This window comes from Nannobrachium achirus, assembly GCF_963921795.1.
Source record: "Nannobrachium achirus genome assembly, chromosome: 3".
In the NCBI taxonomy this organism is placed as follows: Eukaryota; Metazoa; Chordata; class Actinopteri; order Myctophiformes; family Myctophidae; genus Nannobrachium; species Nannobrachium achirus.
In genome coordinates, this window is record NC_137812.1 from 12,771,827 (window position 1) to 12,792,711 (window position 20,885).

General features: G+C 44.1%; 1 protein-coding gene across 1 annotated transcript in view; it reads right to left on the minus strand.

Annotated features, from left to right (window-relative positions):
- Positions 1 to 20,885, minus strand: part of tusc3 (tumor suppressor candidate 3) — a 196,024-nt gene that overhangs the window by 68,436 nt on the left and 106,703 nt on the right. Inside the window, exons 3-4 of the mRNA XM_080721868.1 lie at positions 6,902 to 7,019; positions 1,472 to 1,612 (exon numbers count right to left, since the gene is read on the minus strand). Of these exons, the coding sequence (XP_080577994.1) occupies positions 1,472 to 1,612; positions 6,902 to 7,019 (259 nt within the window). The remainder of the gene's footprint in view (positions 1 to 1,471; positions 1,613 to 6,901; positions 7,020 to 20,885) is intronic.

Sequence of the window (20,885 nt, forward strand, 5' to 3'; positions counted from 1 at the left end):
GCGTTCGATCTATAGGCTTTACAGTCTCCTGTTCTGGTCTTGTCTTTGTCTATGTCATACATGGGCAACTGGAGGCCCGGGGGCCATAAGTGGCCCTCACCTTCACTTAAAGGAGTAGTTCACCCCCAAAATGACATTTTCTTCCTATTGATTACTGAGGCCATGGAGACTTGAGTTCAATAATATGTTTGGGTTTTTGTCGCATTCCTAAGACAATTATTTGATTACAATAAATGTACCCCGATTGATTCCGGATGGGGACCCAAATGCGGTTGGGTCCCCATCCGGAATCAATGGGGGTAAATTTACTATTATCCACTTTTTGTCTTAGGAATGCGACAAATACTAAAAAGTCATTTTGGGGGTGAACTACTCCTTTAATGCGGCCCACAGGTTCATATCTGAATACTGATATATTATTGATTTCAGCTGTTACAATTCCAAACATGCAAACATGACCCGCTTTAATTACTTCAGTCTATATTAGTAGCTTAATGACTAGTACTAGTCTTTTTTATGTCCAATGTATTTGTATTTAAGTTCATAAAGTTAACATCAGAACATAGCATTTGAAATTAAATAAAATGTTACTTTTCAGGATTCCAATTCAAAAATAGCAAAAATTGCAGATCTACAAGCTAAAAACGCATCGCAGTGCGACACATTTTCAGCTTGTAGATCTGCTATTTTTGCTATGTTTGACTGTATATAATGGCCCTCTCCATCATCAAAGTTGCCCACCCCTGGTCTACGTCTTTGTGTTTGCGTTCCTCGTTTCACGTAAAAAAAACTATCCGTCTCCTTTTTTCCTCCTTAACATTCAACCGCCCCCTCTCTGTTTACTTTCCTGTTGGGTTCTTTAGTTTAGAGCCAGAGTCACGTGGAGGCGTCTGAGAGCTAGCACTTAGGCTAAGTGCCCCCCTTGTGTTGTTCTCTCCGAAAGGCAGCCGAGTTGAATCTCAATGCATCATCGCTACGGCTATAATGGCCGAGAGTCCCTCCCTGTTTTCTGTTGTTGTGGGGAAAGTTGTGAGCTTGTCGATCTACACTTTTCAGCTGAAGCTCTACCCACAACACGGAAGCTGGGGTTTAAGTGGTTCAACTTCAAAAGTATGGAGGACGGGCGGTGGACGGGTGAAGTCACAAACGTAACATGAGGACCTGCAAGGCGTTGCAATGGCAGACTAATCTGGTAGGATTCACGTCGAAACATGGGCTGCAGATTGTTGTAGTGTTGTTGTTTGGTTTCTATTCTGACTGTTTTGAAGGTTTGCACAGGGGTCTACATCCGGTATTGCCCCCGGCTCAGATTCTGAGCCTGGGACAACTTCCTGGCCAGGGATATTATAGTTTTGGCCCAGAGGTTCTTCTCGCCCCCCTAATGGTGAAGAAAAAACATTCTGGGAAATCATATGCGTATGTGTCTTGACCAATGCTGTGCACGTGTGCTTGTAATTGTGCGTGCACGTACCTGCACGTCGGTGCGGTCAGCGATCCACTTGGCCAGCTGTTCCGAGGCAAAGCCAATCCTCTGCAGGTCGAAGGTGTCGGCCCGCTTCGGCTTCCCCTTGGCCGGGAAATGCATGAAGGTGGGAGCACTGTTCATGTTCAGCTAGACACACACACACACACACACACACACACACACACACACACACACACACACACACACACACACACACACACACACACACACACACACACACACACACACAAGGCCATGTTAGTTTCCAACATGTGGACAACAGTCTGAAAGGTGGAGCGACAAGCTTAACCCCGTAAAATCCTGAGGCCGATTCTCCACCTGTGCCAAACCACAACCTCCACATACCATGAGGCCGATTCTTGCAAAACACATTTTTGGACACTGCTCCTTCAATGTTTGCCCTAAAATCACGCAAAGTGGTACACAGTATGTCTAGAGTCATGTCATCAACATGGATCTGTCCCATTTAGCGCCACCGCCAGGCTGATTTTTTCAAACATATTTGTGTATAAATGTGACCTGATGGTCGCTTATCTCCTGATTAGGGAGTGTTACTGGTCCTAACTGGTGCAGAAAAAGAGACACATACTGTAGATAAATATGAAAGTGTACAGACTATACAGTCTCTACATTCCTCCTGGCTGATGCAGAACGTGAGAGGAGTGGCCAGGTTAAGCCCAGAGTTGCAGAAACCACTGGTAAAAAATAATACTAACTGTCAAGGGAGTCCATTGATTCCAGGAACAATTTTGTTCCACACGACAACGCGCCGCTCAATGACTTGACACGGCTGACGCAGGCGTAAATTGACTGGCGTTTACTCACAGAGCGACTGCCTGTCTGTGTGCATGCAGAGAGAACGCAGGCCGTTTGTGTCTACAGGCTCTCACGGCGCTGTGTGAGCTTGCAGATCTGCTGTTTTGCCTAGTTTTTAGAGGAGTGGAGGTAGGGAGCAAGGACACATAAATAGGAGGTAGGGAGTAAGGAGACATAAGGGGGAGTAATACACAGCAGTTCTGCGTGTGTGTGTGTGTGTGTGTGTGTGTGTGTGTGTGTGTGTGTGTGTGTGTGTGTGTGTGTGTGTGTGTGTGGCGCTGGCCATTAGGGATGATGAATGGACACAGAAGACACACTTCAACGGTTAGTTACCGTACCACCTACCTATGTAATCCGTCTCTCTGACTCAGGGCATTTCCAGTGTCTTTTATTGTCACTGACTCACACACACACGCACACACACACACACACACACACACACACACACACACACACACACACACACACACACACACACACACACACACACACACACACACACACACACACACACACACACACACACACACGGACACACACGGTCTAACAATCAGACCATCTCTTGCGCAAGCACACACACACAATCAAGAAAATGGTTATACCTGAATCGGCAATTATAATAATAATGGATTGCATTTTTATAGTGCTTTTCTAAGCAAGTTGCGAACTCAAAGCGCTTACAATGGTCCATTCATTCATACATCTCTCTCTCTCTCTCTAAACCCATGTTTCCCTGCAATTATCCCTGCATAACAGTCAACTTGTCTGTGTTTCATGTGTGTGTGTGTGTGTGTGTGTGTGTGTGTGTGTGTGTGTGTGTGTGTGTGTGTGTGTATTTTCTCCATATAAAGAGAAGAGGATAGAAGTCTCTTTCTCTTCATTAAAGTGAGGCAGTCACCTCTCCCCCTCGGGTGGATCGGTGAGAAATGTGCACACGCACGCACGCACACGCACAGTGATTAACTCCCTGTGTAGTAAGAAAACAATAAGACAATGAAAACAGTGTGACGTCTCGCTAAATCTACTCAGAAATGTAGCGAGAGAGAGAGAGAGGGAGAGAGAGAGATGATAAGTGGCCGCAAGGTTTCCAGGTTCGATCCCCGGCTGCCCGTCGACGTGTCCTCGAGCAAGGCACTGAACTGAACCCCTAACTAACTGCTCCTGACGAGCAGCTTGGCGCCTGGTTTCCTGCATCATCAGTGTGTGAGTGTGTAGGGATGGGTATCGTCTGCGATACTTTTAATGGTATCGTTCGCGTGACATCGATACTATCGGGTATCGGTTCACGTAAAAACGAACGATACCTCCTTTCGATACTCTGGAACGCACCCCTGGCCGGTCGCATCTGTAACAGTTGGGCTACTGAGAGTTTAATGACTGCTTTAGTAGGCTCCACTCTGTGGAAAATAGCCGACAATAGCCTACATTAATGTTTATTATTATGATGATTATCCAACGTCTATACTCTCCGCTCCGCCACAATGTGTGATCATCATCATCACCTCTGCTCTACTGCTGCGGTAGAGCAGTTAAACTTATATAAAAAGTAGCGAAAATGGTATCGAAAAGGGTATCGTATTGATTCCCAGGTATCGAAAAAGGTATCGTATCGATTCAAAGGTGAACGATACCCATCCCTATGAGTGTGTGAACACTGAATGGACTGCATACTGCACATTGTAAAGCGCTGGGGAGAGTGCTAGGCCTATAGAACAGGAGATCTCAAACTTATTTGACACGGGGCACGCCTGTAAATAACCTTTTATATATCATTTTTTCATCATATTACGCTATGTAAACATGCACATCTTTCCACCTGAAGGCTATGTCACGGAGAAATGTCACGGAGAAATGTCACAGAGGAATCCATTTCTGACTGTAAACAACGGTAAATACTTTATAACTTGATGCGTTTAACCGCTTGAACCCCAGCATCCCTATTCTGGGGGGGGGAAGGTTTACAGAAAATAGCCGATCTACAAGCTCGTTGTGACACGTTGTGAGCTTGTAGATCTGCTATTTTTGGTGAAGAGAGTTAGGGTAGATTGAAAAATAACTCATCAAGTACAGTGCAAATCAGGTGTGTTTTACTAAGCATAGAGGGTCTAAGTTGTACTGAAGTGATATTTGATGAATTCCAAATATCATCAAATGATTCGATGGCACCCCTGGACTGGCATCATAGCACCCACTTTGGGAGACCCTGCTACAGAAAACTAGCCTGACACTCAGCCTGAATTGACATTTCGTTTCACTCCATTATTCAGTCTGAACTCACTTCCACCGAAGGCGATTGCAGGGATGGGCGTTGCCAAAAAAGAGGCAGTCTTCAGCGATTGGTTCACCGTCTGACAACACATGAGTAGTGTTGTTATGTGTGGCTGGCTAGTGGCTAGCCTGTTGCTTGCTAGTGCTACTTGCTAACCAAAGGAACAGGCAGAATAGGAGCACTACGAACTAGTAATCAAACACAACATAACATGCCTGCTACTGGTGTTTCATAGCGAGATCGATACGATCGCATTTTACCGCAATTTACCGCATTTTACCGCGACGCGATGCGCGGTACGGTACGGCGGCGGTGCTGGTTTACTTGGAAACGCACATGAGTTCTGGGAAACCCCCACCCACGCTGATCACAAGACGCTGATTCACGACGCTGATTCGCCGTACGGATTTTCATACGAGGAAGGCCTCTTCAATGAGAGCACTTCTAGACCCCTGAATCGCCAAAACAAAAATTTTAAGGGGTGTGGCTAGCGATTCAGGGTCTGGAACTAGGCTAACAGAAAACCCCATGTGCGTCGACATAGTCTTCAATGTTTTCCAGGCCAAGGACCCCTTAGGTGATGATACGGATGTGCCATTTGAAAATTCACTCTTCACAATTAATTTTCAGGGGATCTGCAGAAAGTTTTGCTTGTAGATCAGCCATATTAGCTTTTTTTTATGACCCTCTTTGACTTTGAAGTTTAAATCTACCTATGAAGGTGGATTCTGCTTTTCATTGGGAAATGGAGTGGTTTCTTGCAATTTGCGCTCCATTCTCCATAAAAACTAGAAAAGCAAAACAGGGAAAGAAACCTGTGGAAAAAAATGCATTTGTAGGCCAATTTCGGTGAATGTCGAAGAGTTGAAATGGCACATCTGTACATACTTGTAACTGTAGATGAAGCAGGGAGGGATATTTTACGTGATATTGTGTAAAATTGTTTTGCAGATTCAACTTCAAATTCAAATCCAACTTCTTATCTTTGATTTTTTTTTCTTTTCTTTTCTTTTTTTTTATGAAACCTTCTATTCTGTCTGGATGATGTGTGTCACTGTGATCTTGCATAGAATGGTCAAGTTTGGTGATCTCAGAAAACTAAAAGATTTTGGTGGCTGAAATGTGCAGCAAGCTCTGCTCTGCACAGCTTTAGAGGAGATAGACGTGCAGGGGAGAAGAAGAAAGGAGACAAAGGTTCTGCGTTTTGTCTTTTTTATGTCCTTTCTTCGTAAAAAAGCATCTGACCGTCTGTCTGTCTCTGGTTTTACTGATTGCTTTGAAATGTCAAGGGGCAATTTAGAAAGAGCAAAGCTTGGTACAAAGATGACACAATTGCACACGTGGCCTTGGAGATAATAATACTAATTATTAACTTTGATTTTTTTGAAGCAATTCCTCCTGTGCCTTCCCCTCTCAGCCTCCATTATCATCTCATTCAAGGGCTTAGAGCACTTTGTTTGGTAGAGGTTTGTGGTTGAGTAGTTAGCTCAGCATGATGCAACTCCAAAGGTGGGCAAGAAATAACAACATAATTGTTCGGTTGATTAGAAAACATGCTCCCCATTGACATCCATTGTTAGAGTGTAGAGGCTCTGGATGGGCTCTTTTAGCCTGTAAACGGGCCCGTAAACAAACACAAACTATGCTGATTCGGACTGTAGACCCTTTTTTTCCCCAGAACGCTGCTGTGTAGCTGCGGTGTCGCCGTGCGAAGCGGTACCGCTTGACACCGCAGTTATGACTGCCGCTCTGAGAAATCTGTATATTGTCACTGTCGGGCAGAAATCTCTCCAAGTTTCACATTTTTCGTGAAGCGAAGCCCTGCTTCATCATACAAGACTATATCGCACAGAACCAGTGAAAATAGTCGGGTGTTGTGTGCTTGTAGATCGGCTACTTTCACTATTTTAAATCGTTTTAAAAACGATTAATGCTAAACGAATGGTTTTGACATACTGTATGACTGCTACTCTGAGAAATCGGTCTATACAATAGGCTATATAGTGGGGTTCCCTTCATCTCTCTCTCTCAGAAAGGGGGTCCTTGGGGGTGCCCGCTGGCCTAGTGGTCAAGGCGCATACCACATACTAGGCTATGATGCCTGCTGGCGTCACTGGTTCGATTCCCGATCCGGACGACCTTTGCCAAATGTCATTCCCCATCTCTCTCCCCGTTTCCTGTCAGTCTACTATCCTATCGAATAAAGGCATAAAAAGCCCCAAAACAAATCTTTAAAAAAAAAAAAAAGAAAGAAAGGGGGTCCTTTCACTGAAGGCCCCTGGGTTAAAACAAAGGGTTGAGAAGAGGAAGGTACGTAGAGAGAGCTGTACCTGTTGGAAGACGTCCGCTCCTTCATCGTAGTCGACCACAGTGAAGAACAGCTTGTTGGAGAACGCAGACGAGTAGCGCCACGAGTTAGCTAGCACCTGGTACTCCTCGTTAGCCTGCCTGAAACACACACGCACGCACGCACGCGCACACACACACACACACACACACACACACACACACACACACACACACACACACACACACACACACACACACACACACACACATAAGTATTTATGTCCACACAAACAGAAGTACAAGAAAGCCTTGTATGTGTCATTCCCACTGGGCAAGATGCAGATTTAAAAAATCGTTGTCAACTCATGTGGATGGTCGTGTCCACACCACAACTATAACGCCAACATAATTGATGTGAACTCTGACATAATTATCGTTAACAATAATTATCGTTATAGTTATCTTTATCGTGCCCAGTGGGAATGACACTGTACAAAGGACATACACACTGCCAGTGCATTCAGATAGTAGGAAAACAGACGGTTACAAAGTGCATGTAAGGCAGAACATTGTTACATTAGTCTTGGCATATTTGTCAGACACAGCAGACAACAACCATGGGTAAGGGAAACAACACCTCTCTCTTATGGCCTTTTCTGACTTTTCCTACAATTCCCACAAAGCATTTCTGTGGCAACAATAGATCAATCACCAGTCATGCTCTAACATGGAACCCGCAAGGCAGGAGGAAGAGAGGAAGACCTAGAGCCACCTGGAGAAGAACAACAGAGCAGGAGATGAAGGTGCAAGGACTGTCATGGCAACAACTGGAGCGGAGGGCACAAGACCGAAGGGGATGGAGGAGTTTCATCGATAGCCTATGTTCCTAAGGCCTAGGTAAGTAAATAAGTATTTTTGTGGCAAGCAATCGACCTGGCTCGTTGTTAATGGAACATTAGCCCTGCAACAAAATAGAGATCGAGTTAAAACTCATCATTCACGTAGTGGTAGAGACATAGAATCTATCTACTGGGTGTCGTGTGGAGCCTCGCTCGCTCTCACAGATGGTTTTAAGGTAGCGACAACTGTGCCGCTAAAAAACACGCAGCCGGTCCATTAAAGCCAATGAAGCTTAGCACGAATGAATGAATATGGACTGGATTGGATTGGAATTAATTTAACACAAGAGAGAGAGAATATGACAAATCTTCACTGCCGACACCAAACAGCTTATCGTCCGTGTCGGGTGGAAACCTCATATGTCCGAAACCGTTCATTTCAAATTCAAAAGCATCAAAAGTAGCAGATCTACAAGCTCAAAACGTGTGCTTTGTGGTGTACTTTGGGCTTGTAGATCTGCTACTTTTGAATCTAAAAGCCATTAAGTGGCCGTTCCACTAGTCTTATCCGAGGGACAGGCCTTTGTTTTCCCATGCGGTCCCACGGTTTTTGTAACCCGTTTTTTTTTTCACCCAGTGTCAATTGTCTAAATGTGATCCTGGGCGCTACACTCCCTCTGCCAACCTGGGGTGTGACAACGGACTGACCTCATGCTTCCGTCTATGCATGAGGAGTCCAAGTTGTTTCTTTTCACCTGGAGTTTCTCCACGTAGCGCGTGGAAGGAACACGTTATTCCAAACAGTTCCTTTCCCCTCAATCAGGTGCCCCAGCTGGCCAGGGGGAGGCAGTATAGAGACCTCCGTTTTTATGGAGGATTTTCCCAGTGAGGGAAGAGGGGAACAGCCCAGGACCTCCTGAGCTCTGTGTCTCCCCACATGATCCCATAGTTACAGTTACCTCCTGGGGTAGAGACATCTTGTCCTGATACTTACTAGACTAACCCTCCTTCAAAACCACCATTAAAGAGCACCTGTCAGCAATTTTCAACTGAACCTAGACATGTAAAACTATACTTATACTTGTATTGCTCCTAGTATTGATTTCTTGTTTAGTATTGTATGTCTTTATGTCTTCTCTAGGTTGTCTTCAGACGAGCCCTCCATCGTCGCTTCCAGTGTGGGACGTCCTTGTGAGCGGTGCCCACGTGTAGGTTCCCACAGCACCAGTTTACTGGCTGGCAGCTCCTGGTGTCTTTGGAAGTGTCCTGCTAGTCTCATTCTGCTGGCTGCTCTTTTCTCGCTCACCCTTGGTATTCCATCACACAGATTCTTGTTGGTAACTTATGCACTCTTGCTGATGTTAAGCACTTCACTCAACCTACTGGTGTAGCACCTGTCTAGAGACTTCTGCAAGGTTGGTTTCAGGGTCCAGCACATTGTAGGAGAACAAGACTCTACCGTTGCATAGAAGCAGCGGAGTTTGTTTTGTCGTGGGAGGTTCATTCACTGCTCATGCCATTCAGGGCCCTCTATGCAAGGGCCTTCCTCACTTTAAGTTCTTGCTGGGTTGACTTGACCCATGAGCCCAACGGGTACTTGAAGTCCTTGCCTTCCTTAACAAGCTGTGCTTCGTGTCGTTGCCAGAGGTGGATGTTCCGATGTTCCAGTTTTCTTGGCATTCAGTCGAAGGCCAATAACCTGCCCACACTCTGACTCCACTCTTATGAATACATAGAACCACAATGGAAACTAGTACCCAGGGCTTGTTGTGTTATCCTGCATGCATAAAGTAGGCTCTATAGACAGGGCAGAGTACTTGACCATGTTGGCTGATAACAAACAGAGAACAACCTTCAACGGTGCTTCCTCGAGAAATCCGACAGAACCAAACAATCAGTCATACAAATACAAACTTATGAAAACTACTGGATTGAATGAAATGAACCCGAAGCAAGCGTCAATGCGACCTGGCTCTATAGACGGTGAGACAGTTGTTAGAGTACTTGACCATCTTGGCTGATATAACAAATATAGATAGATACCTTTATTATCCTCCTTGGGATAATAAAGGTATCTATCTATCTATCTATCTAAAGAGAGAACAACCTTTAACAATGCTCAGTGCTCACCTTTAAGACTGCAGTGAGCACAGCCTGAACCAGGCATAAGCCATAAAAAAAACAGGAAAGTATCTACAAGCCTACAACGTGTCAATGTAGATATTTGGGTTGAACTATTCTAAAATGTTTATAAAAAAATAGTAAGACATATGGATAATAACTTTAGGGATATGGGGAAGCGCTGCATAGGGCCCGATTTAGAAAAGTGATTTAGAAAAGTAGTTAAATTCTAGCTCACAGCGTGCCAATACATGTGCTATTTCTTATAATTTTTTGGGGAGGGGGATATGAATATTTATCATATCAAATACATATCATTTTGGGTGTACTCACAAAAAGTTTGAGAACTACTGATTTGAAACCAGTCTCAGGTCTAAAATGAGATAGACAAACCTGGCCGTTACAAGCTTGCGATGCACACACATTGTGAGCTTGTAGATTCTCAAAAAAAGATTTTGATATTTGAAAACTTGAAATGGGACATTCTGCATAATGCGTAGTTTTACTTTTGGTACTTTAAAGCTATACTGTGTAAGATTCTCAACTAGTGGTCAGTAGCCATATAGCAAACCGCGGTCGCGTTCGCGTCTTTCGCCCGTTTTTCGTACCTTCACACCCCCGCGTCTGCCTCCACAACGCCGAGAGCTATCTTTGGAGGGGTCCCTGGTTCCTGTGCGTTCAGGCATTCCGGAGAAACGGACTACTTCACCCTGCCTGGTAGGCGAGATTACCTTTTGAGTAAAGAGACACACGGGCGACTACAAATATGGCGACCCCACTTCAAGATGCGCTGTGATTGGCCGGTAGTGTACCATGTGTGCATGATCGGCGATGTGATTGGGCAACGTATACACAACGTATACAGATGATGCAGATTACGTCAATTTTGCGCGAAATCCGGTCCACGGCCAGGATCATAGAAAACATATAAAGAGAAGGCTTCAGAAGCTGAAAATAACGGAGTGGGTGTTCTAAAACTTTAGCGATTTAACAGTTAGGACAATTTTAAGATTTGTTTTATAAAAAAAGTTACATGGTACAACTTTAAGTACATTTTGACGGCAATATGTTTGTACGTTTACTCAAGTAAATTTTGAATTCTGGACTTTTACTTGTAAGAGAATATTTCTATATTGCAGTATGCCTATTGATATTTTTACCGAAAAATGTAGTAGACCTACTTTTCCAACCACTGGTAAAAGTGGTGGTCTAGCGTTCTGGCACAGTTCTAGCACTTTCTTCGACCAAAATCAGCCCGAGGAAGGGAATATAAATATCAACAACCATGGAAGAGAGAGGCAGATTGCAACCATACACCCACACATTCCTCCCTACTCCTTCACCTGACATCCGGCACCACAAGGATTCCATTTCTGGCATTCACGTCTCTCTGTTAGCTTTTACATTTGGGATATTTTTACCAAAGACGGTCGATTGAACCTAAATAGGAAAGTGAAAGTGCTGCATCTGCCCTGTGAGAAACACAGTTCACCATTCCCGTAGACAAGAGTGTCACATAAAAGTAGCCAAAATAGCCGATGTACAAGTTCTCACAACACGTCACATCATGATGTATTGTGAGCTAGATCTGCTATTTTCTCTTGCATATTTATTTATTTTTAAAGAAAGAAATTGAAAGTGTTTAAATGTGTCTGGGTATACTGAACCAATGAAAGGTTTTAACAAGCAGTTTTAACACACAGTTCTGCTCAGGCCTCCGGGAAGTGTGTGTGTGTGTGTGTGTGTGTGTGTGTGTGTGTGTGTGTGTGTGTGTGTGTGTGTGTGTGTGTGTGTGTGTGTGTGTGTGTAGGTTCACGTCAATCAGGCAAACAGTGCCCGGAGATTAGCTGCTCACACGCACGCACACACGCACGCACGCACGCACGCACGCAAGCACACAGATGGACAGACAGGGAGGAAAGCATTGTCTGTGCCCAGCCCTTTGGCCTGGTGGAGACAAAAAGTAATGAAATAAGGAGAATATACAAGGTTTCTGCCCAGCAACAAGGTTATTGCATATTGCAGAGGGCTGTGACCTCATGGCTAACGTCCCATAAACATGAACAGTAGTATACACCATTACACATGACCTCACTGCTACGCTACGCAACATGTACAGCATACATCTAAAACCTGACAGGTGGAATGTGGGTGTGCACTATACTGTTCCGCATTACACAATGACAACATGGGCAACTGTATTTGTGTCTAAATGGAGGCTATAAGCCAGGGGTTCCCAACTTGTCCACGACAAGGGCCCTCAAATATTGTGAAATATTGAAAAAAGACAATCTAGAAGCTCACAAGGTCCTGCATTGAGACGTGTCGTCAGGTTGTGAATTAGCCTTTTTCACCATGCTATTCATTAAGTTACTTCATTACTTACTTATCAATCATTATTTGTTTTTCTTTCTCTTCTTCGTTGCATTTGGCCCTAACCTAAAAGACTATGATGACATATGCTATGATGACCGAAACTAAGACTACATTCAGTAAAAAAACTAAAATGTTAGGGAAGGACTAGTGGATAAGAGATCCAGTAGAACTAAAAGACAAGTAATGTTATGTTTGGTTGCGCTCAGTTGTTGCTCTTTGAAAATCTAAAAGCCTACAATGTGTCGCACTGAGAGCTTGTAGGTCGGCTATTTTCAGCATGCAACCAAGTGTCAAATCAGGTATTATGGCACCAACAAGGCCCGCACGCAAAGCCTACGTTTTACAATGTCACACATTTTACAATTTAGGAATTTAGCAAAGAGACTTGCAATAAGCACGGTAAACATACATCAAATGCAGAGAGACGGTGTGGTGCTTCAGTAAACTAGGATCGCAAGTAAACCAAGAACCCGGCATCAGTCTAAACAGCATCCTATCTAAATTGCAAGTCGCATCCGGAAGACCCAATCTTGTGCCATGTCCATAATGTTTACTCGCCTTCATCTCCGGTGTTTTCCTATTTACACAGACCACAGTACAGTATTTATACCCCCCCCCCCCCCCACCCCCCTCCCCTTTATCATCTCCCACTTTCCCATTTACTCCTCTCTCTCTCTCTCTCTCTCTCTCTCTCTCTCTCTCTCTCTCTCTCTCTCTCTCTCTCTCTCTCTCTCTCTCTCTCTCTATCTGTCCTAGGTGTTCGTTCCTTTGACGGCCGGCCCGCCGCCAGCACGGTCAAAGCATAACAAATGAGAATATACACATGAATGTATTCATGAAGAGAGGGTCGGCGTCACCGAGAGGAGAACGTCCAATATGTGACCCCAAAAATAGAGGGGACGGAACGGAAGTGAGAGATAGGGAGAGGAGGACGAGGAGGAGGGAGGGAGAGAGAGAGAGAGAGAAATTCTCTTGCAGTGTCATGGTGACTGGACCGCTCTTGAAGACGTAATTGTCTCTTCCTTTGCTCTCGTCTCAAACGCACTTATTTACCCGTTTCCTTATTCCATTTTTTTTTCTCGTCTTACTTGTCTCATGCGACGGCCTGGCGGAAGGCGCCGCTATGACCGGTAAGCGTGACCCCAGTCCGCCTGCACGAGAAGATAAATGCTAGGACACCAGACACGCTTCCTCTCTTTCTCTCTCTCTCTGTCTGTCTGCCTTCCTCTTTCTCGCCCGTTGGGTCTCAGTCGCTCCATTGCTTTTAAAGTCTCTCCCTCCCTCCCTCCCTCCCTCCCCCTTATGTCAAGTGCCCATTATACAGGTTTTAATTAGCTCCCAGGCTGCGCTTCCAATGCCACGACCGTGTCATTGTCGGGTCCGTCGTCTTTGAAGTCGTCTGACGGGGCCGCCGCGCAAGTCGGCTCGAAGCGGGCCGAGAAACTGAGTTGAGGCTCGGGGGTCAAACGGCCTGTCATTGCTCGGGATTACGCAATGACCCGTCGTCTCCCGGAACGATGCTAAAAACGGCAATGAGAGCTGTGCTCTCGTTAAAGAGTCTTCAATGACATCCACTTATAAACAGAGACACTGGCACAATTTCCTCGTGTCTCAGACTGGAGCTCGGCGCTGCGTTTGACACGGTCGAACCAACAATGTATTACTAGACAGGACTACAAAATGGGGTTGTACTTTTCTGGCACGTTACTAAACTGGTCGGAATGATACTTAAAACGACGGGGACTTCACAACTGTCTTTCTCTAGTAGCTAGCCAGTACAATTACAGCTGAACATTGTATATAACATCTTTAACAGCAGTGCCCCTGAGGACCTCAGCGACCTTGGAGTGGCAAAGTTCAAGCACAACCGCTACCACAGCCATCATTGCAGACCTGTATACTCACCCAGGTTCAAAACTGATACGGGCACATGCTTGTTTAGATATGGGGGAGCAGTAAACTGGAACTTGTTACCCGCAGACAATAAAGAACATTGTGGCTCAGGGGTGCAGTGGCCGGTAGAGTGGCCAGGTGGTGAACCGCAAGGTTCCCAGTTCGATCCCAGGCTCCCCCAAGAGTCACTGTCGAGGACCACGATGGAAATAAGTCACTGACTTTGTTGCGTTTTTATCCTTGACGCTTCCTTGAGAAGCATGTAACGTTTATTGTTCCAATAAATCAAATCAAATCAAATCTGAGTGGACCAAAATCACACGCGGCGGTCCCCAGGGCTGCGTTTGAGGCCATCTCCTGTCCAACAAGCTGCCGCTGGCTCCGGCGACGGAAAACAACTAAACGTGTTACCATAATTATGCAGACGACACACACATTTACATAACCACATCACCGGGGGGACTGCGGCCCAATAAAAAAATCACTGAGTAAATGCATTGAACAAATCAACCATTGGCCCGGTGTGCCAGGATTGTCTTCAGTGAAACGACGACAAAACTGAAGTTACAGTTTTCTGGTGCCAAAGGAATAGTGATTAAAAACATTACCGACTGAAGCGGAAACCACAACCCTGCAGCCAGAGATATTGACGTCAGCCAAAGGACTCAAGGCCTGAATTTCAACACTTCCAACACAATTACAAAGTAAAGCCTACTATCACCTTAAGAATATATCCAGGATTAAAGGGCTTATGTCTCTGCAGGATTTGAAAAAAATAATGATTAAAAAAGGTGTATTCTCTAAAAAAAAAAAGAAAGTAAAACTAAACAGCAGCAGTGTTCTCAATCAAACTGCAGCTGACTGATCGAGGCCTTCAACATCAAGCCATATTGGATCATACCGCTCCAGTTCATAGATTTTGCACTGGCTCTCTGTCTGATTCCAAAATTGGTCTATAAAGCACTGAAAGGTTTAAAGGACAACTTTGTCTTTTACAACAAGGGTTCATATTTTAGATAGAATGGAGGTCCGCACACAGCTCAATGCTCCACAGTGTTTATTTAAAACATAAAGTTAGACAACGTTTCGGCCATCAGCTGGCCTTCATCAGGTGACACCTGATGATGGGCTTGCCCAGGCCGTAAATATAACGATTGCATTCACCACGGCTTCGTAACGCCTGCGGCGCTCGGGGGCGAAGAGCAGGACCAAGGTCCGCTGGCCTTCGCGCCGCTTGCAATGTCGTGGACAATCGAGCGGCTCCGCCTGGAGGACGTTGTTGTGGGCGACCGCTTGTTCCGCCCCGTGCGGCACCACGAGTGCTCCGTTTCTCGACCGTCCTGTTTCTCTAACAAACCGTGACATATATATTCAAAAATTCAAATATGGACTTATACTGTTATTCGTCTCAGGTACTCAAATGTTCTTGTTTTTTTTTTTGTTTTTTTCCACAGATCTACAAGCTTGCAGCGCTTGTGACCTCTCTCTCTCAGGTCATCTCTCAGACCTCTCCAACTGTTTGGGAGTCAGTGTGTAAGGACACGGTCAATCTAGATGTCAGAGCAGTCCTGTGCATAATTTATGACACCGGAACATTAGGATACTGTACACTGGAAACCTAATATACTCATGCAAACCGCACTATAGGTATACAGCTTAATGACGGTGCATCAACATGAAGTCCCAGGAGCTGCTTGCATTACAACGCTTTATTTCTCTACACAAGATTTCAGTCAATCTGATCTGCTGGTTTGGAAACTCGAGGGACACATCTATTTGTGTGTGTGTGTGTGTGTGTGTGTGTGTGTGTGTGTGTGTGTGTGTGTGTGTGTGTGTGTGTGTGTGTGTGTGTGTGTGTGTGTGTGTGCGTGCGCACGGGCGAGCATAAGCGCATTAAGAGTAGTATTGCAACTATTGATTAGCATGTAATGAGTATTATATCATTATAATATTACTTTATATATAGTCTTGCATAGCCAAACAAGCTATTCCAAAATTTCAGAATGCCATCAGTGGTTCGCCCGCTATATAGCAGACGTTTGCCCGGAACCCAAACACTCACAAACGCGCTGCATTGTAGATCGGCTTTTCTTCTTTCTTAAATCAAGGGACCCATAAAAATGTCTCTGCGACAGACAAATGGGTCCCAACCCAGTGTTTGGGAAACAGTGCTACAGTATATAGAGTCTGGAACTAAACACCTCCCGAAATCCGAGACAGGAAGCTGTCAACTTGTTTCGTCATTACCGGAAATAAGAGAACATATTTTGTCGCCCTCAGGGGGAGGCGGCCTCATAACCCATGGATTATTGATGATATTTTGGAATCGATTAGTCTGTTTAATTGCACTGAAATCAGGTGCGTGTTGGATGGAGAGGAGGATGGGTGATGGGTGAGGCTGTGTGGAGAGTCAGTCCTAAACATCTAAAGCAGATTTGCCAAGAATCTGAACAAAGACCTAACAAAACGAACCATGAAATCATTTCATATACAAGGCATAGCATAATCCAAGCTTTCTGCAAACCAAACTATGCCACTGATATGACATTTCTGGCCAATATCAATATATTTATAATTAATTGTTGTTATATGGCCGATGTAAACCAATGTCGATATCTCATTCTGTTTTTTTTTTTTTAAAGAGGCATCAGCAGTGTTACTGAAACGTTGGCCCATATCCCAACATTAACAGCTTGAAAATGTTGACCCTTTTGAAAGCTTCCCCAGAAAACGCAGATAGAATCTGCAGCCTTCATCATCACAAAAGGATTTTTCAGGTGTCCCCCTCCTCCTTCAACTATAATTATTATAAAATAATAGATTGCCTAAAACCGAACATCATTTTGATATCAGTTTGATACACACATTGCATTTCAAGGCCACTAGCGGCTGACACTGGTATTATGACAGATTAATTGCCCGATTCCCTCGGTGCCACTGAGTGTTCATATTATGCTTACTGTATACTGTCAGACCTTGTTACAGGCTTACGGAACAATCCTGCCATGGAAGTGTATGAATTACCCAGTGCAACAAACCGGAGAAACAGATATGCACTTGCTTGTTGTGACACGGGAGAACAACGCGCTATAGCAACACTGCCGCTCCACACGCCCACAGAAACTGACATGGCCACTGCAACTTTAATGAATCATGTAAGGAATTCATTTCATGCATGAATATGTGAGCGCCGTCTATCATATCGCCGCTGTCGCGTCGGAAACCTTGTACGTCCAAAACCATATTTTTACAAGATTCCAAAAAAATGCAAAAGTATAAATGTGTCCCAATCTCACTGAGAGCCAGTCATCTCGGAAAGTACAGCTTTAGACAGGGACTGAAAATACTTTTTTTATTTTTTTTTACTAAAATGTGATAAAGCCACTAAAGCATTTCATAAATTTCAGGCTACATTTCACTTAAACGCCAGAGCTTAACTCTGCATGTAAATAAGACTTTTTTTAATTAATGTGAGAGATCGTCAGGTCATTTGCAGGTTAGACATTTATTTAGAACTTGAATATCTCAGAAGTAGTATTTTAGCATGGCATCATTCTATAAGCCATATCTTCAAAACTGTTGGGTCAATCTCCACAACCAATATATCATTTTGTAGCTATGATCCCCAGCTTTCAAATGAAATGAAAAAATGAAAATGAATAAAAATCCAATGACTGGCTCCCAGCCAAATTGGGACACAAATAGTAGGGATGGGACAATATGACATTTTCATGTCACGATTATTGTGACCAAAACAATAGCGATTTACAATATTATCACGATAATCAAAATATCCCGAACATTCATTATTCTGGGGTGGAACGTTTGCCAAAATTTGCCAATCTACAAATAGAGTAGAGTTTGTAGTTCATAGAGTTTGTAGATCGTTACTCTTTAAAACTATTCACAAAGCTACTGGATCTTAGCTATTCATTCTATTTTTTTTTCCAATTAATAGAATAATGTTAATTTATGATACAGTATATATGTTTTACATACCGACGAATTGATGCAGGCATATTTGAATAGACTTGTTTTTTATAATCAACTAAATTGATTAACCACTTAAGTCACTTAAGCCCTGTTTTATATTGTTTTAAGCCCCGTTTTATATATTTTGAAAAAGAAAAGACGTTAAAAGTATGTTATTTCCAGGTCCGTTTGCCAAATTATAAAGGGTTTAAATGGTAATGGATATGCAGCTCGGCAGATAAAAGGTGAATTGATCCCAGTGCATGACGGAGGACAATTTCACGATACATTTAAATCTCCACAATACGACTATTGTGAGTGTGTTTTTATCACGATAAACGATAATAGCGATTAACACCCCGTCCCTAAGATGGACAAGCTCGAAATGCGACGCTTCGCGCTACATTTCGAGCTTGCGGATCAGTTACTTTCAATGCTTTCGTGGGACGCGGTAGTGTGATTGAGTAGGACGCTAATTTACCAAAAAAAGAAGAAAAAAAAAACGCAAAGAGTTAGAATATGGAGATAAGAGGTTTCTGCCCGAAAAAGCGACGGTGTGTGGAGAGTCCAGGACAATTGCTCTTGCTACGCGTGTATGTGTGAGTGGAATGGATCCGAGTGCTGCTACAGAGTGTGTGTGTGTGTGTGTGTGTGTGTGTGTGTGTGTGTGTGTGTGTGTGTGTGTGTGTGTGTGTGTGTGTGTGTGTGTGTGTGTGTGTGTGTGCCATTGCATGTTTTTAATATGTATTGTGGAGATGCATCAGAGAGGGAGCGTGTGCAATGATGCACCATGGGATGACACAAACAACCCACACAGTAACTTCACACGCCGCTGTGTGTGTGTGTGTGTGTGTGTGTGTGTGTGTGTGTGTGTGTGTGTGTGTGTGTGTGTGTGTGTGTGTGTTTTTTGGGGCATTATGCACCACAGGGTAATACAAAGAATATGACTCTAACATCACACACTGGTGTGTGTGTGCGTGTGCGTGTTTATGTGTGTGTGTGTGTGTGTGTGCGTGCATGCGTGCGTGCGTGCGTGCGTGTGCACACGACTATAAGAAGGGCAGAATAAGACGTCATAGACAGAATAAAGAAGGAGTAGGCAGGCTAAAGAAAGAGGGAGAGAATAGAATATGAGATGTAGGAACACACAGCAGGAGGCTGTGTTGTTCTTGGCTGTTTTAGTTTTTTCTATCTTTGACATTCTTCTTTTTACACACACACACACACACACACACACACACACACACACACACACACACACACACACACACACACACACACACACACACACACACACACACACACACTGCGAGGACATTTTTTGTTTTATGAATGCCGTTTTCTTTTTACAATTGTTTGCCATTCTTAAGCCTAAAAGCCGTTCCAGACGGGGGACTATGGACACAGGCGTTCTCGCTTGGATCAGCAGGGATCGCACCACTGTTTTTTTGTCCTCCTGTGCGTATAGCGTGAAAAAAGAAAAAAAAACTGACCACCATCCAGCTCTTGCACGTGAAACGAGCACATGCGTGATCATTTCATCGGACCGCGCCCAATTCACCCTTTGTCAGCCTTCTGATTGGTCCCTGACTGGCCAACCAGAAAAATCATTCACTTTTGCTACCGGGGGCGGAGTTATGCAGTGGGACAAAGTCCTTTCATTCTTCATTGCGGTGCGGTGATGTGCGGTACGGCCGCGGCACAGTACGGCGCTGCGCGGTCATAGCGATTTCGATAAGTATAATGAATAAACTTCAACAAACTAGTTCACATGAACGATATCGATGTAACTAAGATATTCGATTGGGTACATATATTTTAAATGGGCAGAATTACAATTAAAATACATTTTATGTTGAGGGCGAGCCTATAGTTCCACAACTTTCTGGTCAGTGCGAGTCACCCAAGATGCGCTGCTCTCTCTCTCTCTGTCTGTCCTCTGCCTGTTTCAGAGGATTAAACTAATTAAAACATGTATTTTCGGGGGAAAACCCCTGTTTTGCAATGTAACTACTGTACTTTTTTGTTCCTTTATAATGAATAGCACGTAGATGTTTTTCTTTTCGTACTTTAAATAGCAATAATGAGGCTATGAAAAATATATATTTTTTTCATTCACTTCCATTATAAAAATAGTCTTCCCTGGCTTTTTTGTCCCACCTAGTAACAGAGCGACATGGGGTGGGACTTGACAAAGGGTGAATTGCCTCTCCGACGCTTCTACTTCTCTGCGCGTCCCAATGAACTGCCATAAAAAAAATACTATGGTGCTCCCCGTCTGAAAGAGCCTTAACACAGAAGCTCACAAGGCATCACCCTGTGTTTTGCCTTTCAATTATTCTTTTTTTATGGAGAATGGAGCGTATTTTTGCAGAAACACGCAAACCACCGCATTCCCTTTGAAAGCAGAATCCACCTTCATAGGTAGATTTAAACTTCAAAGTCAGAAAAGGTCATACAAATAGCTGATCTACAAGCTCAATGTGCTGCCAATCCACAAGAAATCTAGTGGTGTGTGTGTGTGTGTGTGTGTGTGTGTGTGTGTGTGTGTGTGTGTGTGTGTGTGTGTGTGTGTGTGTGTGTGTGTGTGTGTGTGTGTGCGCGTGTGTGTCAGCTCTTTCATCTCATATTATAGCAATCCGTGCCATGTGTGTCTCTGTGTTGCCAGGTGATGTTCCAACAGTAACCTGCTGAATCACCATATTGTATACTTCTACAAGCTCAAAGTGCATGGCATTGCAATGTGTTATGAGCTTGTAGATCTATTTCTTGTTTCATTTACACCTACAGTTCCAAAATGGGGAGCCAGGTTGGAAGAGTAGTA